This window comes from Eulemur rufifrons, chromosome 3 (genome assembly GCF_041146395.1).
Source record: "Eulemur rufifrons isolate Redbay chromosome 3, OSU_ERuf_1, whole genome shotgun sequence".
In the NCBI taxonomy this organism is placed as follows: Eukaryota; Metazoa; Chordata; class Mammalia; order Primates; family Lemuridae; genus Eulemur; species Eulemur rufifrons.
Genome location: NC_090985.1, coordinates 17005956 through 17026888, shown reverse-complemented (window position 1 = coordinate 17026888; position 20933 = coordinate 17005956). Strand labels below are relative to the sequence as shown.

Sequence of the window (20933 nt, the reverse complement as noted above, 5' to 3'; positions counted from 1 at the left end):
CCTTTTCAAAGAATCAACTTTTTGTCTTGGTAATCCTTTGTATAATTTTTTTGTTTTGTTTTTCCAGTTCATTTAGTTCTGCTCTGACCTTCATTATTACTTTTCTTCTGCTGGCTTTGGGTTTGGTTTGTTCTTCCTTTTCTGGTTCCTTTAGGTGTGACCTTAGGTTGTTAATGTGTGATCTTTCTGTCTTTTTGCTGTAGGCATTTAAGGCTATGAATTTTCCCCTAAGGAATGCTTTTGCTGTGTCCTATAGATTTTGATAGCTTGTGTCCCATTTGTCATTCAGTTCAAAGAATTTTTTGATTTCCATCTTAATTTCATTCTTGACCTAATAATTATTTAGCAGCAGGTTGTTTAATTTCCATGACTTTGTGTAGGTTTGAGTGTTTCTCTTATGATTGATTTCTAGTTTTATTCTGCTGTAGTGTGAGAAGGTACATGGTATGATTCTGATTTTTTTTTAATTTGTTCGGGCCTGTTTTGTGGCTTAAGATATGATCAATCTTAGAGAATTTCCCATGTGCTGCTGAGGAGAATGTGTACTCTAGTTTTGGGGTAGAATGTTCTATAAATGTCTGTTAGATCCATTTGGTTTAGAGTTTGGTTACGTCCATTGTCTCCTTATTTATTTTCTGCTTTGATGACCTGTTGAGCTCTGACAGTGGGGTGTTGAGGTCCCTAGAAATTACAGTGGTGCTATTTATTTTTTTGCTTAGCTCTAGCTCTAGTAAAATTTGCTTTATGTGTCTGGAAGTTCCTGTGTTGGGTGCATATATATTTAGGGTTGTTATGTCTTCTTGTTGAATTGCTCTTTTTACCATTATCTAATGACTCTCTTTGTATTTCTTTACCTTTGTTGGGTTGAAGTCAATTTTATCTGACATGAGAGTGGCTACACCTGGTCTCTTTTGATTTCCACTTGTGCAGAATATTTTTTTTCCATCTGTCACATTGAGTCTGTGTGTCTTTGTTGTTTAAATGTGTTTCATGGAAACAGCAGATACTTGGGTTGTGTCTTCTCAACTATTAAGCCAGCCTGTCTTTTGAGAAGATCATTCAGTCTGTTGACATTAATTGATAGCATTGATATATGGGATGTTGGTCTGTTCATCCTGTTGGATAGTCCCTTATTGCTTTGTTTTACTTCTTGTTCTATTGTTTTATGAGTTGTGAGTTTGGTGGGGTTTTTTTTTTTTTGGGTGAATTTACATTGATGGGTGCTAATTTGTGTATAGTGCTGTTCTGAGTATTTTGCGCAGGGCAGGTCTTGTCATGGCAAATCTCTTCGGTATTTGCTTGTCTGGAAAAGACAATTTCTCCATCAATTGTGAAACTTAGTTTTGCAGGATACAACATTCTGGGCTGGAAATTGCTCTATTTAAGTTGATTAAAAATGGGGCCCAAATCCCTTCTGGCTTATAAAATTTCTGCTGAAAGGTCCGCAATTAGACTGATGGGTTTTCCTTTGTAGGTTATTTAATGCTTTTGTCTTGCTGTTTGCAGAATGTTTTCCTTCATTTTGACTTTGGCCAGGTTGATTACTATGTGTCTTGGAGATCACCTATTCGCTATGAATCTTCCCAGTGTTCAATGTCCATCTTGTATCTGTATGTTTGAATTTCTGATAATACCAGGGAAGTTTTCCTCAAACAGGTTTTTCATGCTTTTAGCTCTTTCTTCTTCTCCCTCAGAGATACCTATAATATGAATGTAAGTTAGCTTCACAAAGTCACATATGTCTCTCAGTGATTGCTCAGACTTTGTTATACTCTTCTCTGCCTATTTGAATGACTGGATTATGTTGAGAGCCTTGTCTTTGAGCTCTGAAATTCTTTCTTCTTCTTGGTTTAGCCTGTTACTAAAGCTTTCTACTGTGTTTTGAAATTCCCTAAATGACTCTTTCATTTCTTAAGTTCTGTTATATCCTTTTGCTAAATCTTTGTTGATTATTTTTGCTACACCATACTTGCACAATTTTGCAACTGTATGAATGGGATTTACCCCTCCCCCTCATGGTAGAGATTATAGTAAAAGGATAATCCATGCAAAAGAAGGTGGCCTTTCTTCGGGAAAAAAAATGAAGCCTGAACTCCCTTTGTTCTCTGTCCAGCTTGGATCCTATTAATGACATGGCCAGCATCTTCAGTTCCCTCCAGTTGCCACTGCTCCAGCCAAGCCTCCGCATTTCTGGTCACACCTATTGTTGCGAGCTCCTGATTGCTCTCCAGTCTCTCTATCCCTGGAATGTGTTCCATGTCACTGCCAGAAAAACTGCTGTGTGTGCCTGGGTAGGGGTGGAGGCAGGGGCAGGGGCAGGGCCTGAAATCCAGCCCTTGTCCCACTGGGTTGAAGAGCTATGTCTGCCCAGGAGGAGCACCTGCCTCTAGTCAGCACAAAGACACCATATGGACTCACAGAGGACCTGGCTGCCAATGTAGCCTTTCTAAAATATCTGACAATCTTATTCTTCTACATATAATAATACCTTTCAGTGGGTCCTATTAGCTAAAGTCCAAGCTCCTCAGCATGGAATGCAAGTAAACCCTCTAAGACCTAGCCAGCCTGTCTCACTAGCCTTTTGATAAGAGTGACCATATAATTTATTGTTCAAATAGGAACACTTCTGCGAGACGGGAAGAGCTATTAATAATTATGCCAGGACAATAAACTGAGACTACCTGGGCACCTATCTGTAACCCACCATTCCACACCTTGGTTTCTTTCACTGTAGTAGTACCAAACTGCTGGTAGTTACCCATGTACACCTTGTAATTTCCAGATCAAGAGGTTTTGATAGAGTTATTTTGACCATACTGACTCTTTTTTCTGATTAAACATTAAAAGATGAAATCAAAACATCCTCAAGGTCAAAATGCCAAGACCACAATCACGGCCTAAACAGTGATATTAAAACATCAAATTCTTGTTATTCTATGTTTCTGGGTTACTTGTTCATAGTACTTTTTCTCCTTAAAACATCTATTCTCTATTCCTCAGTTTTCTGCCTTTCCCTGGTTTATTTCCACTTATTGTTCAATGCATCACAAGGACTATCTATTCCAATTATTCTTCCCTGACACTTCCTAGCTGGGCTCAGTGCTCATCATCTTGTTCCCATAGCACACTGTATATACCTTTTTTATTATACCTAAAAAAAATTTCATGCAAGTTAACTTTTCAGGCCTGCCTTGCCTACAAGACTATTAGTTCCTCAAGGCAGGAGCCCTGTCTCTAAAATTAATCTTTGTATCGTCAGTGCCTCTCACAGTGTTTCACAAATAATAGACTCTCAATAAATATTTATTAAAATGGATGAATTTGAACTCCTTTTGTAATATGAAGTTAAATGTTCCTATCCTTTATCTCCTAGGAAATTTCTTAGGGTACTAGTGAAGATTTATACAAACTTAGAGCTTTCAGGGGTTTAACTTTTGGTGTATTGAAGTTGTAGAGTTGAGTTATGTTTTATACTGTAGAATCATTTAAGAGGAAAATACACACCCATAATATTCATATATGTTCTGCTGAAAGTATGAACAGTGATGTGTTAAACTTCAGTTTCTCATGCCATAACCAAAATTGTTCTGAGAATATTGGAAGAGTTATTCTTGTTTAATGCAATGAAGGGTCATTAAACCCATTACATAATAGTGCTCCATTCTTGCCTTATTTTCAAAACTCTCTGGTGTCAGTATTTTGAGTGAAGGTACTCAACGTTATTCCTATACTAAGTGTTTGTTTTACAAGTCTAATGTATTCTTTTTCCATTTCTCTAGAATGTTTCAGACGTTTAAAGAATGGTTCTGGTTGGAAAGATTCTGGCTTCCTCCAACAATAAAGTGGTCAGATCTTGAAGATCATGATGGACTCGTCTTTGTAAAACCTTCTCATTTATATATGACAATTCCATGTGCTTTTCTCTTTATGATCATCAGACATTTATTTGAAAAGTAAGTAGTATTTGCATGTCTTTTCTCCCCATTCCCTTTCTTTGCTCCAGTGCTAGAATAATAGAGTCTTAGACTTGGTGAGATCTTTAAAGAATCTGTTGTTCAGATTCTTGGGGGGATTAATGAAATCAAATGCAGTTCAAATATTATCTATAGGCTAAATAAGAAAAATTATTAAGATAAACATGGGTCCCCTTGAGTGTTTTAGTTTTACAGTGAAAAAAAAATTGAGATAAAGAGAAGTTAAGGACCACAGAGCTTATTAGTGTTAATGACAATGCAGGAAGCCAGTTCATCTCCCATGCTTCCATGGTGTCTCACAATGCATATGTACTCCCAGAAAGGCAGCACTAAAAGAGTTGGGATGCATTATCATTCTATAATGCCTACACAGTAACAAAAATGACTCATTAAAGACCAAACCAAATATTTCTGTATAGCATAGTTTATTTTAAAGGTTTATTTAAAGGTTTAATAGCTTCCCTTTATTCCAAAGTATAAAGAAAGTAAAGAAAAAATATGTTTACTTTCTCAGGAAAAGGAAACTTCTTTTTCTCTTTGATTTAATTTAAATAGATATCATTTCCAACCTTTTTATTAAAATTGTACTAGTATTATGATAACAGTAGATAAATGTTCATCTATAATTTCTGTAGTTGTCTTTTGAAAAAAACTGTTATTAGCACATTAATTCATTTGGAGCAAAAAGAATATTCAAATGTCAAGTGTTGGAAAAACTTAAGACAAAATCTGGTAAAGATCATTTTGTCCAAGACTAACTGTAATGCAGATCATATGCTTATAACCATTTGCAGGGTCCTTATCTCAAGAGTTAGTTTGACCAACTCTGTGTCATGAACTCTCCAAAACGGTTTTTGTACAAATAACAACTTCACTTGGGCCAACAATGTGCTATTGCTATTGGGAGGGAGAGGAAGGCCCCGGATACCACTAAACCCTAGCTGAGAGCATTTGAAAATATACTTCCTTTTTGAAAGTTAATTCTATTTTTTACTCACATATTTGGATTTGTCAATGAATGCATAAATAAATAAAGTACAGTTTACCCCTGTGCTTCAAAATTATCAAATTACTCTTTATTATCCTGAAATATTTGCTTTTCTTGCATTGTGTCTGGTGATCTTGGAATTTGGCATCCAGGTCTATTACTTATTTCTGTTGCAGATTTCCTACTTTTCAGTGGACAGCTCCATTTTTCACAGTTTGGCCAGGACTGTGAGCCAGAACATTCTTTTGGTTGCCAAAGCAGCACAGCTGTGGAGGACCAGCTTGTCATGGCTCGGTCTTGGCCTCTACAACAATAATCAGGAAAGAATCCAATCCTCTTTTAATCCCTAGGACCATTGTTGTTTCTTCTCCAGGAATTAAGTATAGTCTATATCTTTTCTATCTCCCTATGACTTTAATTCCCAATAACTCACCCTTGGCTTTTTCCATTTTGTGACACTACAGAAAACTATGTGTTGCTCCACTAGCTTTGTATCTCTTTTAATACAATAGAAGGAAGGAAATGTAACAGGGAGAGAAATAATACTTTTTAGAGTATAAGTTTATATTTTTTTCCCAGACTTCTATTATCATATGTAGTAGATTAAACCATTTATATCATAAATAAAATATTACTTATACCTTGCATTTGAATAAGAACTTATAGTTTAAGAGGTATATAAAATCACAAGTGGTGTGGTTTCAGTCTGCACATGAGGAAATGAGAGGTGAATGACCTGCCCAAGGTCACACAGCATGTAAGAGAATGTCAGGGACTTGAACCCATGTGCTATGACTCCAGGTTCAGGATTGTTGTTTTTTTATTTTCTCACTATATCAGGACTTCCTGGACGTTCACAGTGAAATACTACTGATGGCAGAAGAGAGTAGATGAATATCTCTTGGAAATATAGAAGACATAGGTTAAAGAGATGATATCAAATGTGAAATTTTTTGAACTATCTTAAAAATTCATGTCAATTTGATATTATGTTTCAGCATATCCTATGATATATTTACCACAAGAAAGCGTCCTTCCTTTGTCCTAACTATACTTATGCTTCTCATTCTGTGAAGTAACCAAGGGTTGTGATTTGGCTGGCTTGTTGTCCCTTAGAGAGATTTAACATCAGGAAGTAACGTCGCTTCCTAGAAAAGCAAGAATGGAGAGACAGAACACATAAGAAACAAAGGGGCAGATAATTTGAAAGTGACTGACACTTGCATTGTATTTAGAATTTCCTTTCCTTGAAAGTTTTAGTTTGTGGCTTATGTTTTGATTTTATTTGGTTGGGGGCAACTAGCAGTTTATAATTAGTTTATCTTCTATGTATTCTTTTATGTGTCTGAAATGTGATTTAAAGGAGATCTAAGCTATTCAAGTTTCAACACTTGTAGAATAAATAGATTGTTTCAAAGTAAATTCTGGTCCCAGAAGATCCAAGGCAGGGGTGGCGTGTGGGCGGTAAAAATTAGAAAGTCACCTTTTTCTTTTACTTAATTGTACAGTGAATAGATTATGCACACTAGACTTAATTTTTATCTGAGATCGGTATTGCTCTAGATACTTTGTTCTCACATAAAAACCCTCTGAAAAATTCTGCTCACACAGCCTCTGAATCCTTCGGAACTGTGAATCAATTTTATACTAATAGGCTATAGTATCTATTTAGGAGAAGTATTTAAACTTAGCATGCTTAATGTCTGCCTAGGGATACATTCGTTTTATTCTATAAAAAATATTGAAAATAAAGGGGGCTGTGGGATTTCTGGGCTTTTGGCTCCCAGGTAAATGATGGGGTGCTGGACAAAGAGGGGGCTGTCTGGGAGTCTGGATGGGGCTGTCTGAAGTCTCAGTTCTGCAATAGTAGCGAACCCAACGGACTCATTCCCTGGTAATTAACCTAACTTTGAACCATTTACGTCGGAGCAAAAGTTCACCATTCTTTTTTCTTCCTCTTGGACTTTTTTTTTCTATTCCATATCAATAAAATGAAAGTTTAGTCAAGCAAACCTCAAAGGTCCCTTCTAGGGCTAGGACTTAAAATTTCTCTTCTCTTTTCAGTTCAGTTTATCAAATATTTACTGTGCTTCTTTCTTCTCTCTTTTTTAAAAATAGATTTTTAATTCAGTGCCTATTCTACTTATCTACCTTTATATTAAGTAAGGTGGTTGATTTCCTAGATTTATTTGAAAAGGAAGGATAGAAATGAATTAGACAACTGTATTTATATACTTTCTCTGTTCTATTAAAAATGTTATTTCTGTCCTTGAAGCTAATGACGAGGACCGTATTTCTTTTTCTTGTTTAAATTAATGATTTTAATATATATTTGTTCCTCATATGAGCACGTATGCTATGGATGTGTATATTTATCTACATGTGTATACTTATTCATATACTTACTCTCATATGACCCTCAGAAGAAGGGTTAGAATAACAGAAGAATGTTATTCATTTGGCTTTGAGATTAGTTTTATTTGTTTATGGTATAACTATTCTTTGGTTAAATTATACTTTGATTTTTTATTTTTCCTAATTTCTTCATTTCTAACATTTGAAGGAGGTAGCATTAAGTGAATATGACTGAAAACACTACCATATGAAACCATTTCATATATGTGTTATTCTACTAGTAAAAACAATGGGTGTTTTCTCCACTAAAATTTTTCAACTAGTAGGTTGAATAAATGAACCAATTTGATTATTTATACAAAACCCTATCAAATATATTTTGTTGTGATTTAGTTAATTTTAAGTATATCTTAGTTTTGGGGGGGTATTTTTGGACCTTTACTGCAAAGGGGAAATTAATTAATCATATTGCTCAAATCATAGCATGCTGTTTTTTGTCTGTATAAGAGCACTTTTGAAGGATTGATTTGAATAACTTTTTCATTAATTACCTTTTATCTCCATTCCCTACTCCCTTTCCTCTCCCTGCTGTGTTCTGTATATTTGGTGGTTTTTTATTTGTGTGACCCAGTGAAATAGTGCTTTATGTACATATAATGTTAGTTGACATAAATGGTATAACGTTAAGACCTCATTCTCTTTCTTCTTTTTAAAAATTTAGCACTGTTTTATGAGTTATTCACATTGCTTTGTGTACATCTGGTACACAATTAGCTTATTTTTATATCTCTAAACTGTATGGGCCATTTTAAGGGAACTTAGTTCACCTGAAAGTTGGACTTTCAGATTTTACATTTTATCAGATTATCTTAGGAAAGTTTTTATTCAATTTCTATTGATATAAAAAATGAATCGACAGACTAAATGATCATTCATAACTAAAATTTTCAGCATTTAATTAAACACAGAAACTCTTTTAAATAAGTACTGGAATAGACTGACCTGGCAGATGATAGAGCCTTTGTCAGAACTGAAGGAAGAATAGGGATACATCACTATTTTTAAAAAAATCAGCTTTATTGAGGGTTGGTTTGCATACAATAAACTTTATCCAAAATCTGATGCATTTTGACAAATGTACACAGTTGTGCAATCGTTACTACGATTGTGATGTAGATTTCCATTAGCTGGCAAATTTTCTCATAACCTTTTCAGTTAAAACTCTCCCTACCCATTAGCCTCTGGAAATCACTGATCTGCTTTCAGTTACTATAATTTTGTATTTTCTAGGATTTCCTATAAATGAAATCATATAGATTATATCTTTTGTGTCTGATTTCTTTCATTTAGCATAATGCTTTCGAGATTTTTCTTCTCTTGTCATGTATATCAATTGTTCCTTGTGTTGCTGAGCAGACTTTCAACACACAGATGTACCACAACTTACTTGTCTTTTAACTAGTAGGAATTTTTGTTGTTTACAGTTTTGAGCTGTAATAAATGAAGCTGCTATGAATAGTTGAGTACAAGAATATGCATGGACATATGCTTTTATTTCTCTTGGTAAAGAGTGAAAACATTTGCTCTTCAACAGACACTATTGGTGTACTTCCATGTGATGGAGTATTATTCAGCAATAAAAAGGAATGAACGACAAATACGTGTTATGCCATGGATGAAAATAAAAAACATTATGCTCTGTGAAAGAAGCCAGACACAAATGACCGTATATTGTAAAAATCCATTTATATTAAATATCTAAAAAAGACAAAGCTATAAAAAGAGAAAATAGGTTAGTGGGCACCTGTGGCAGGGGTGAGAAGGAACAGAGATTAATGGTAAATATGCATGAGGGATCATACTGGAGTGATGAAAATGTTCTAAAACTGCTTCATGGTAATCGTTGTACAACTTGGTAAATTAATAGTAAAAAGTCATTGAATTGTATTCTTCAAAAGATTGAATTATGTGGTATGCAAAATATTCCTTGATAGTTATTTTTGTAGAAAAAGACATTGTAAGTAAAATTAAAAGGCAAGCTAAAGACTGGGAGAGAATATATATAAAACATATATCTAATGAAGAACTCATAACTCAATAATAAACAAAGAAATAACTTGGTTTTAAAAATAGGAAAAAGATTTGAGCAAATACTTCATCAAAGAAGATACAAATGGGAAATAAGAACATGAAAAGATGCTCAACATCATAGTCATTAGGAAAATGCAAATGAAAGCCACATGCATTGAAGGTTAGAAAAATGTCAGAGTAAAGACCTCTGAAAACTCTTTCCTCCATAAAGCAACCAGAAAACTAGCAAAAATAATCAGAATCAACTTTTTTGGAATTCAGAATTAGCCAAAGTCTTGTAGTAACCAGGGATTGTTATTTAAGAAATAGCTGAATCTTGGAAAGAATAGCAAGCTTGTGGAATTTTTAACTTGCCCTGTTCCTGTCCTTCCCTCTCCATATCAGTGATAGCCTTGAAAAACGAATAGCCCACAATTACAGTGGAAACTATTAATAGCAGCCTGGCAGCCATTGAAGGGATCAGAGCAGAGTTGGAGCCCCTACAAAGCATGATTACCAGAGAATTGTCATTATGTGATCTGTCTGGTGGTTCTCTGGAATACACTACTCACAAGGCTGTCTTTATTTGACCTGACTCAGGGCTCACCCAGTGAAAAAGGCCTTTTCCCTGAGGGTGTTTGACTAAAACAATTAGAAGCAATTGATTAACTTCACAACTACCTGAGGCAAACAATAAACTAACCAAAAAGCTTAAAAGGAAAAGCTAAAAAATGAGATATACAAGGAGGCCTTGAAAAACTTTGCCATGTTCTTGGAAATCTAAGAGGCCACTTTTATATGTAGGATTTGTACATGTTCAGGACTATCTGCATGCTCAGGAAAGACCTGAGAAAACCCTAAGCTCTCACCTCTGGATGATTTTGAGGCTCTGTGCAAACAGGAAGTGAAGGCTAAGGCAGAGTTGTATACTGACTGGCTGAATGTTGAAGGTGTGCCCCAACATGTACACCAGAGCCTCTAGGAAAGACTGAATGACTATTGGTTCTAGGAATTTAAGGAAATATCTATCTAATCATTAGCTGACCGCTAGGTAATCTAATAAAAACCTCAGTGCTCATATATCACAAAGAATTTACAGATTAGTTCAAAAAGGTAACTAAACAAACAACACAACAAACAGCAAAAACAATAAACTCTGGGGAGGGTAAATAATCTGGTTCTCAGAGTTGCCACATTATAATATTTAACTTGTCCAATTTTCAACACAAACTTATTAGACCTGCAAAGAAACAAGAAAGTATGGCCCATACATAGAAAACATAGCAATTTACTAGCAAGTGTCCCTGAGAAAGCCTGTATATCAGGATTATTAGACAAAGACTTTAAATCAGCTATTTTAAAGTCCAAAAAGTAGAGAAAACTATGCTTAAAAACTAAAGGAAAGTATGAAAACAATGTATCACCAAATCAAGAATATCAGTAAAGTGACAGAAATTATAAATTATAACAAAGAACCAAACAGAAGTTCTAGAGTTGTAAAGTACAATGACTGAAATAAAAATTTCACTAGTGGGGCTCAACAGCGTATTTTAGCAGCCAGAAGAAAGAGTCAGCAATCTAAGTAACAGAAAAAAATGAAGAAAAATAAAAAGCCAAATACACACAATGGGAATTCCAGAAGGAGAAGAGAGAATAAACAGGTCAGAAAAAATACGTGAAGAAATAAATGGCCAAAATTTTTCCTAAATTTGATGGCAAACATGAATCTACACATCCAAAAAGCTAAACAAACTCCAAGTATGAGAAACTTAAAGAGAGCCACACCTAGATATGTTATAATAAAACAGTCAAAAGCCAAAAACAAAGAGAAAATCTTGAAAGCAGCAAGATAGGAGCAACTTAGCACATACAAGGGATTCTCAATATGATCAGGAATTGATTTTTCATCAGCAACCATGGACGCCAAAGGTAGTGGAATAACATAAAAAGTGCTAAAAGAAAGACTGTCAACCAAGCAAAATTATCCTTCAACATGGAAGAGAAATTAAGACATTCTCAAATAAATAAAAACCAAGAGAATTCATTACTAGCAGACCCAGCATACAAGAAATATGAAAGGGAGTTCTTTAGACTGAAATGAGAGTACACAAGATGGTAACTCAAATTCATGTGAAGAAACAAAGAGCACTAGCAGAGGTAACTACATAAGAAGATAAAATGATAGTATAACTGCATTTTTTGTTTGTAACACTTTTTTCTCCTGGTTTAAAAGGCAATTGCATAAAATAATCATAAATCTTTGTAGATCAGAACATAATTTATAAAGATGTAATTTGTGATAATAGCACAAAAGAGGGGGATGGTATGGAGTTTTTGTATTCTATTTAAATTAGTTAGATATTAATATGAACTAGGATGTTATACATTAAGATGTTAATTGTAATCCCCAAGTCAATCAATAAGAAAATTAACTTTTAAAATAGTTTAAAAAATGACAAAGGAATTAAAATGGTATGCTAGAAAATATCTATTTAAAACAAAAGAAGGTAGTAATGAATAACAGAGAAACCAAAAAGGCATAAGACATATAGAAAACAAATAGGAAATGGCAGACATCCTAATTTATCGGTAATTACATTAAATTTAAATGGATTGAAGACTCCAATAAAAGGCACAGATAGGAAGAATAGATAGAAAAACATGATCCAACCATATGCTGTCTAAAAGAGACACACTTTAGGCTTAAAGACACAAATAGGTTGAAAATAAAAGGATGAAAAATGATATACCATGCAAACAGTAACCAAAATAGAACTAGAGTGGCTATACTAATATCAGACAAAATAGAATTTAACAAATTTAAAAATTACTATTAGAGACAAAGGACATTTTATAATGATAAAAGGATTAATCTTTTAAGAAGATATAACAATTATAAACATATATGTACCTAGCAAGAGAGTCCCAAAATACACGAAGCAAAACCTGACAGAATTGGAGGGAGAAATAGACAACTCAACAATAATAGTTGTAAACTTCAATACCCCACTTTCAATACTGGGTAGAACAACTAGGCAAAAGGATTGAAATACCAAATATATTTTCCAACCACAATGAAATGAAATTAGAAATCAATAACATAAGGAAATTGAGAAATTAACAAATATGTGGAAATTAAATATTAAATAACACATTTCCAAATAACCAGTCAGATGAGAAATCACGTGGTAAATTTGGAAATACTTGAGATGAATGAAAAAGAAAACACCATCCTGAAACTTATGGAATGCAGCAACAGTAGTGCTTGAAGGGAAATTTATAGGTATAAATGCCTATATTTAAAAAGATGAAAGCCCTCAAATCAATAATCTAAACTTCTACCTTAAGAAACTAGAAACACAAGATCAAACTAAACTTAAAGCAACCTATTATTATTATGAAATAATAGAGATTAGAGTAGAAAATCAACAAAACCCACTACATACCCAATGGAATTGCCGAGACTGATAATACCAAGCATTGGCAGGGATATGAAGTAACTGGAACTCTAACATATTATTGGCAGGACTGCAAAATAATACAGCCACTTTGGAAAACAATTTGAAGTTTCTCATAAATCCCATCAACCCCGTTCCTTGGTATTTACCCAATATTCGTGCCATTTTTTTTGCACATTAGAACTTGAAATAGGAACATAATAATTTCTTTAAGATATTATCACCAAACAAAACTTTTTCTGACAAAACTTTTATTTATTTTAATTCCTCAAAGTCTTAAAAATAAAATTGTAAGTAAAATGGCTTATCCTCATTCCTAAATATTGTATATAAATACATTTGGGTTAACATAAAATGAATTTTATAATTGTGTGAGTGTTTTATTTTATGTTTTTAAATTATTGCTTGTATATATGGTCTGAAAACTTTCTCTCCTTGAACTTTTGAGAGACAGATGTTGGCTATTGGTAGCCCCAGTGACAATATGAACAAATGATTGATCTTTCACTGGACACCTACAGTTACAGCTCAAGTTTTCTGTGTCATTGTGGATTTATTCTCAGATTTTGAACTTACTTTCTTTTCATGTTTTTGTAGATTTGTTGCTTTACCTCTAGCAAAAACATGTGGCATTAAAGATACAGTTCGAAAAGTTATACCAAATACCACCTTAGAGAATTTTTTCAAACATTCCACAAGGCAACCATCAAAAGTAAGTACAAATTCTTTGCTTTTGGATTTAAAATCTTCTTTCCTAATGGTTCAGTCATCTGCAGCTTAGCTTGTCTGTGCAAGAAATCTATTTCAGTTGACCAGCAAATGATTTGATTCACTTAGATTTTTTTGTTCTCAATATAAAATAACAAATGTTAATAGTTGAACTATTGTGTTCAACTATAGCGCTCAGCACTAATAATCAAAGCCATGATTTGAGTATAAGGATCACAATTTAAATTTTAATGGTAAAATATATGCAAAGTATATATTGATGAAGAAAGATCATTTTTAGAGCATAGAAGCCCATATCTGACACGTTTGATGATGGTGGCACCATCCAAATACATTACACACATTATGAAACTGTCTATTGGGGTTGCTTTCATGAGTAGGACTCTTATTCAAGGCCTCCACATACTTAGAAATATGCTTTGCCCCTGGCTACTCTCCAGAAATAAATTTTTTAAGAGAGTCAGAGTTCTCTTCCCAATATAAAGTGTTTGTCATTAATGTTGTAGTGCACTGCATGTTTATATACCATGGGAAAGGTTTTTAATCTAATAGTTAAAAAAATAGTGTCTAGGTAAGTCTAGTGTTCACTCCAGTCTCATTATGCTTCCTTAGTTAAAATGACAGATAGAACAAAACTCCAAAAGTGGCACAACCTCTATGTGTATATAGACATCTATCACTAGTAATTTTAAAAATCAAGAGTATATTCTTACGCAGTTTTAGGATAGATTTTTGAGGGTCCTGAACTCTATTGCTGGGTTAAGTTGCATGCACTATGACTATTGCTCTGTTGTTCTGGTGGGCTTTCTGCACATGAAAGCATGTTGGGGTTTGACTGCCCGGCCTAGCATGAAGCATAGCGTCCAGGATTGTTCATGGCTGGCCAGAGCTGTCTCTAGCTTGTTCTGCCCTCAGCTTCTGTATTTGACTACTTCTTAAAAACGGGGACAGTCTGACAGGCCATCTTCACATGCTTTTTATTTCTGTGTGCTTTAAATGACTACAGTCATTCATCTAAATACTTTAGTTAGCACTGGTGGTGATAATGCCTATGCATCATTTTACATGTTTCAGAAGGGAAATTAGTTAGCTGTGTTTGTGACAAAATGAAGCTCTTTCAGGGAGTCCTTATTATCCTTCTCTGTTTGGGAATAACTAATGTTGGCAATACCTTGTATAAAATGTGAAGAACAGTACTATACTATCAGTTATTTGCTATATTTGCTGTAGCCAAGAGCTTCAAGTCAGCTTTTCAGGTATTTAAAATAATCTGGAAAATTTGGTCCTTATCAAGTTTCCCTGCTGTGGAGAGAAAATGGCCATCTGACAGTTAAAGGAAAACTGAGAAAAATTGAAAGAGATTTAGAGGGTGGATAATCTTTCTTCATGACTAAGAAGAGGAAACTAAGACCCAGCGAGGGAGAATGGGCTGTCATGCAGCTCATTAGTGGCTGAATTCAAAGCTGGAACCTGGCCCATACTTCCGGTCCAGAGCTCTTTCTACTACACTCCAGTGACTTCTTTATCTGTAAATAGAATGTTAAAAATAATTTTTAAAGACTGGAGCTATGTTTGTAGTAATTGCTGTAACTCAACTGACATTACAGTATAGCTTAATGTAGACATAACTTGGACATTTGCATCCAGTAAGAGAAAAAAATGTTATACATCACCCCCAAAGTATTAGAAAGCTTTATCTATTGAACCAAGAAGGTGAAGGAAAATAGTTAAGATTCCTAAATTATATTGTTTTTAGTTTACAAGATTGAGGCATCATTTGTATAGCAGATCAAGATAACAAGTTGGCCAGTAAAATGCTCACAGCTTAAAAGTACTAGAACTTAGGAAGATAGAATATAATAGAGGAGGGCAAAGTTCATGACCTAATGGTAATTTCCGATGTGGAAACAAACTCATCTCATAATAGTGCCACACACTAACTTGGCCAATGTCATACAGGTAGCATTTTGCTTAATTTATGGCTGATGTAATAAGACAAATTGCTGGGTAGATAAAAAAAAAGTTTTGTGCTGATTCAAGTTATGGGTATCACCACTAAAAGTAAATATTCTAAACCTATAATGGCAGAACACTGTGTTGGTAATACATGTAGATAACACCTGGCTTTATTAAAACAATTGAGTACACAGATCCCAGTATGCTTTTTCACCTGCTATAGATTACACTATTGAAAACAAAAACATTTCAGTGTATACCATATCGAGTGTGGGCTGGTTAGCACAGAAGGGCTTAACATGGTACTGATTAGGCTGTTCACTTAGATCTCTAATGTCTAGCACAATGTCTGAAAGAAGTAGGTACCAATTAATAGTTGCCAACTTGATCTCCTCAAAAAACAAAACAAAATAAACAACAACAACAGGTGAACCCTTGGCCTATAAAAGAACAGGTATTAGGGCAATTTCTAAGAAACTGGGTATAATATGGGTTATGTCTTGTTTTTGTTTTGGTTTTCTTTTTCTCTCTTCAGATTAATAGGCTAGCAGTTTAGCAGGTGTGTAGAAGCCACCACTAGTCCTTTGCCAATCTTCAGTGTGGTAGCTTCTGTATGAATTTTATCTACTATTACACTGTGCCCCCCAGACAATTACATCAACTATATGAGATAGCAGAAGCTATCTGGCTAGACACAAACTATTGGGTGTCCAGACATCTGGCCCACAGGCAGGCTTTGTTTGGCCTTCACAATATTCATCCGTGATTGATTTACATTTACTTTGTGGTATTGGTCAATATTTTAAAAATGTAGTGATTTACATCAGAATACAGGATTTGCATGTTTTCTCTGGAAGTGCCAGCCAGAGCGTGGTCACAGCCGGCTTTCGGGAATGCAATACCTGCCTTTCTGCTGGCTGCACCCACACAGCTCCTGCTTACTTCCTCAGTGCTGAAGCTGAGGGCCAGTCTCATGCAATTTTACTTTTCTCATAATAGCATTAAGAGGAATTTGAATCATTTCTTATACTCACCCTGGAAAATGAAAGATCAAGGAGGCTGGCATTTTTCAAGAGCATATTTCTTTCTGATGTGGAGAGAGTTTCCACAGGTTTAATGTACGGAACTCGCTTGTTAAAATCCCACAATGAAACAGACCTGGTCCACTTGGTCATTTATGTTTCTTGTCTGGCTTTCATAGACCTTCGAATTTGTCACTTTGGCCTACTCCATTATCTGTATAGTTTCAAATTTTAAATCTTATCATACAACTTCTGCTTCCCAAAGGAGAAGCAATCATTATTTTTGTGATTGGAATTATTTTGCATTTGTTTGAAGGGCTCTACATTTGATTAATGTGAAAGTAGATAGCCAACACCTGTTTGAGGCTTTCCTGCATTATCTTCTGCAGTTCTTAGAGCACGTGAAATACTAGAAGGTGGACTAGCCTAAGTTCTAGTATACACTTTACTACTAATTTTAGGTCTTGGACAAGTCACTAAAATTCTCAGGGTTTCAGTTTCTGCATAGGAAAAATGAAGAGACTGGATTCAGTTGACGTCTTGAACTATACTACTCTACCTGGCACCTAGGAGGTCCTAGATTGATATTTCTCAGTAACTCAGAGAGCTGGGATACTAACATTCTCTCTGTTTTTTTGTTTTTTTGGCACGTGTGTGTGTGAGATTCCATCAGTAAAAAGGTAAATTTCCTGGCTCAAGGTCTCATGGTAGAATTTCTGTCATCCCAAGTACGCAGCTCTTGTAACGCAATATCGCTGTCTCTTGACTGCCTGCCAGCCAGTCTGCCTCTGTTCTTTATCACTCATTTGTTTGTTTCATCTTTTTTCAGACTGATATTTACGGACTGGCAAAGAAGTGTAACCTGACGGAGCGCCAGGTTGAAAGATGGTTGAGGAGTCGGCGGAATCAAGACAAGCCTTGCAGGATAAAGAAATTCCAGGAAGCTTGGTAAGAAGGATAGTCAGAGCGTTTGAAATGTACTGTGTTATCTGGAGTAGAGTGGTCATCTCAGAGAGAATACTACCATTAGAGCAGAGGAAAGGTTCAAACCCAGCTCTGCCACTCCCCGATAGGGTGTTTTAGGCGAGTCACTCCTTTGCCTTCTGAGCTTCCATTCCCCTCTATAACACAGGCAAGCTATGAACTCTCTAAGAAGAACAGGAGATCTGATGTACTTTCCCTGAAGTCCAGAAAAATCATAAAAAACATCTTAACTAGTGTTTTTCTTTTCTAGGGTCTAGGCTGGCCCTAGGTCATAAGACTTTATCACCTGTTTCCAGTCCTTATAATTGTATGGACAGAGAATGTCTGAGAGAAAGTCAGTGTTCTCCTCGCGGAAGACCAACTGAGAAGGCCACTTTCTGTCTGGCCTGTCTCATGGCCCCAGCCCTGCCATGGGCTGCCTAGCCTGTCTCTCTTGGTTTCCCAGGAGGCTTAGCAGGAGCCTCAGGGAGGGTTTTGCCAGAGCTGGCTACTTTGAATACATTCTGAGGGAAGGAGGCAGCATTGGATTTATTTTTGGCTTCATTTGAGTTCTTCTTCCCCCCCCCCCATAGAATATTATAGTTCTTTAGTCACTATCTTGGTGGCAGACACTGACACCTGTATGAAGAAGGAGAACCAGGTTATTGCCCTTGCTTTGTTTCTCCTTTATATCCAGACGAACGTGTCCTGGTTGGGTTGTGTTCAGTGCCACATTCTACACACTAACAGTATTCCTTCCTGCCTGTTTCTTAAAGTCCTCACATTGCTTCATGACTTCCACCAGGTGTTTTTGTTCTAATGGTGAAATTAATAGGAAGCTGATGTAAGACTCTCAAATAAGTGAAAAGAGGCTGTGGGAGGCTAAGCTTTAATGTCATCTTTAGTTTACCTATACGTTCCTGAGTCCTATAATCCAACTGTGACATGGGGTGATGCTTAGAGGGACAGACCAGTTCTTCAGGGTTGCTCACTCAGATACTCACTTGTCGTCACAGGCTTCCACTGCCTTTCCCACAGTGGCTCCAGGTGTATGGCCTTGTTTCTTTTCTAACCAGCTTCTCTCTGATTTTTTGCTCTTGAAAGGTTGGTAAATATTGTATAGCTTCTGATGTCATCTTGGCAGAGGTATATCTCTCTAAGCCGTCATCACAGCAGAGTACCCAATGGATCTGGTCTCCCATTACATCTTCCTTTTTTTCCTGCTCTCATTTTTCACAAATTTCACAAACTTATTCTAAGTCAGATAACTGTTAGAAGTTAGACTAGACAAACAGACTAAAGCAAAATGCCAAACTGTTTAGTTGTATAGGGACTGTGCTTTATTCTATCAGCCATGGGATGTGCCACAGAAATCATAGAACAATGTGCATAGCCCCAGGCATTTTGGAAATCTCTACAAACTTATTTCCCAACACCAGGCTCTTAAAATGCTCTCCAACAGGCAGAACTTCCTCTATAACATGAGGATGGGTTAGCCTCTGAGCATCCCGAGCTCATTGTATTGTTTGCTTGATTACTTTATTTAATGATGACCCACATCTGCTGTTCCACAGCATTCAGGATTTTAATACATAGTGGGTCCTTTTTTAAAAAAAACCATCAAATTCCATATTAGCCAACCACTTTTCTTTGTAAAATAAGCATTTCCATCTAGCAGTAAGAAGTAACTCCCAAGTGCTTGAGGTATACAGGCAGGAGGACTCCCCAGTGCGGGAGGGAGGGCTCCCCTTGGCTGGGTGGACGGTGGCAGTGGCGTTGCCCTCACCTGACCTGTGCAGGCCCATTGCCTGTTCCGTCTGGCCTCCCCCACCATAAAGCCCCATCTCTAGCCCCATCAGCTTCTCTCTGGCCTAAGTTCACTCTGCCCAATTCCTCCTTGACTTCACCCTATGGTCCCATCGTTCACGATTACTCTTAATTTCTGCATTGGTTTCCAGCTTTTTTTTTTTTCTTTTCCCACAATTATGTTTAGCTCAGCCTTTCCTTGACAAAAAAGAAAGTTTTAGTACTTTAGGTTCATTTGAATCAAGTAAAATGGCATTGACAAGTATGTCATCATTCACTTTATTATTAGTGAAGTGCAGAAGTTTTCAAACTGCTCAGGACCCCTTTTTCTCTTTAAAAACTCTTGAAGATCCCCAAGAACATTTATGTGTATTATACCTATTGATATTTAATGTACTAGAAGTTAAAATTGAGACATTTAGGCCAGGTGTGGTGGCTCACACCTATAATCCCAGCACTTTAGGAGGCCAAGGTGGGAGGATCACTTTAGTAGAGGAGTTCAAGACCAGCCTGGACAACACAGCAAGACCTCGTTTCTACAGAAAATATAAAAATTAGCCAAATGTGGTGGCATGCACTTATAGTCCCAGCTACTCAGGAGCCTGAGGCAGGAGGATGGCTTGAGCTCAGGAGTTTGAGGTTATAGTGAACTATGATGACATCACTGCACTCTCGCCTGGGTGACAGAGCTAGACCCTGTCTTAAAAGAAAAAGAAAGCACAAAACACTGAGACATTTATAAAATGTGAGACTACACAAGCACACATATCATTAGTGCAATTTCATTCAGAGCAATGATTGATCACATATCAGTGTAACCTTGCTTGTGAGACAATGAGAGGAAAAGGCAAATAACGTTTTAGTGTTATCATGAAAATATTCTGACCTCAGGGATCCCTGGCACACACTTTGAGAATCATTGGCGTAGTGTAATGAAGTCTGAGTAGAACTGGTCATGAAAAATGTGAAACTTGGGTTGTACTTTTGGCCTCCTGATGGTTACTGTAGAATGTTGGCTAAATTTTGTGACCTCTCTAAACCTCAGTTTCCTTTAGTATTTATTTTATCTGCTTTTTAGGGTTGTGAGAATCAAACAACAGTCTGTAAGAAGGGACTAATTATATTACTGGCTTCATAATCTTGTTATAAAGATTAAAATGTGCATAATGTGTGCTTAGTTAGCACAGTGCCTGGCCCAGAGTCAAGAAGTCAATACCAGCCTAGAATCTTGTACCCTGAAAAACTAAATTTCTTTTACAAAGAAATAAAGACCTTCTCAGATAAGCAAAGACTGAGGGAATTCATCAAGATAAGACCTGCCCTCCAGGAAGTACTCAGAACAGTGTTATACACAGATCAGCACAATAAACACTCACCAGTGTAGAATCATCCAAAAGCCAAAGGTCAGAGGCCAGATACCTTTGACACTGGCTCAAGAAAGGAAACAAAGCAACAAAGTTTGACTCAACAGGATGAACAGAAATCTGCCCCACTTATCAATTATTTCCATAAATGTGAATTGCTTGAACTACCCACTAAAGAGACATAGGTTGGCCGAATAGATAAATGTACATAAGCCAAGTGTCTGCTGTCTTCAGGAAACACATCTAAC

At 36.0% G+C, this 20933-nt stretch overlaps 1 protein-coding gene across 1 annotated transcript in view; it reads left to right on the top strand.

Moving 5' to 3' along the window:
• Positions 1-3780: 3780 nt before the first annotated feature.
• Positions 3781-20933, top strand: part of CERS3 (ceramide synthase 3) — a 71871-nt gene continuing 54718 nt past the window's right edge. Inside the window, exons 1-3 of the mRNA XM_069465790.1 lie at positions 3781-3953; positions 13443-13557; positions 17382-17500. Of these exons, the coding sequence (XP_069321891.1) occupies positions 3781-3953; positions 13443-13557; positions 17382-17500 (407 nt within the window). The remainder of the gene's footprint in view (positions 3954-13442; positions 13558-17381; positions 17501-20933) is intronic.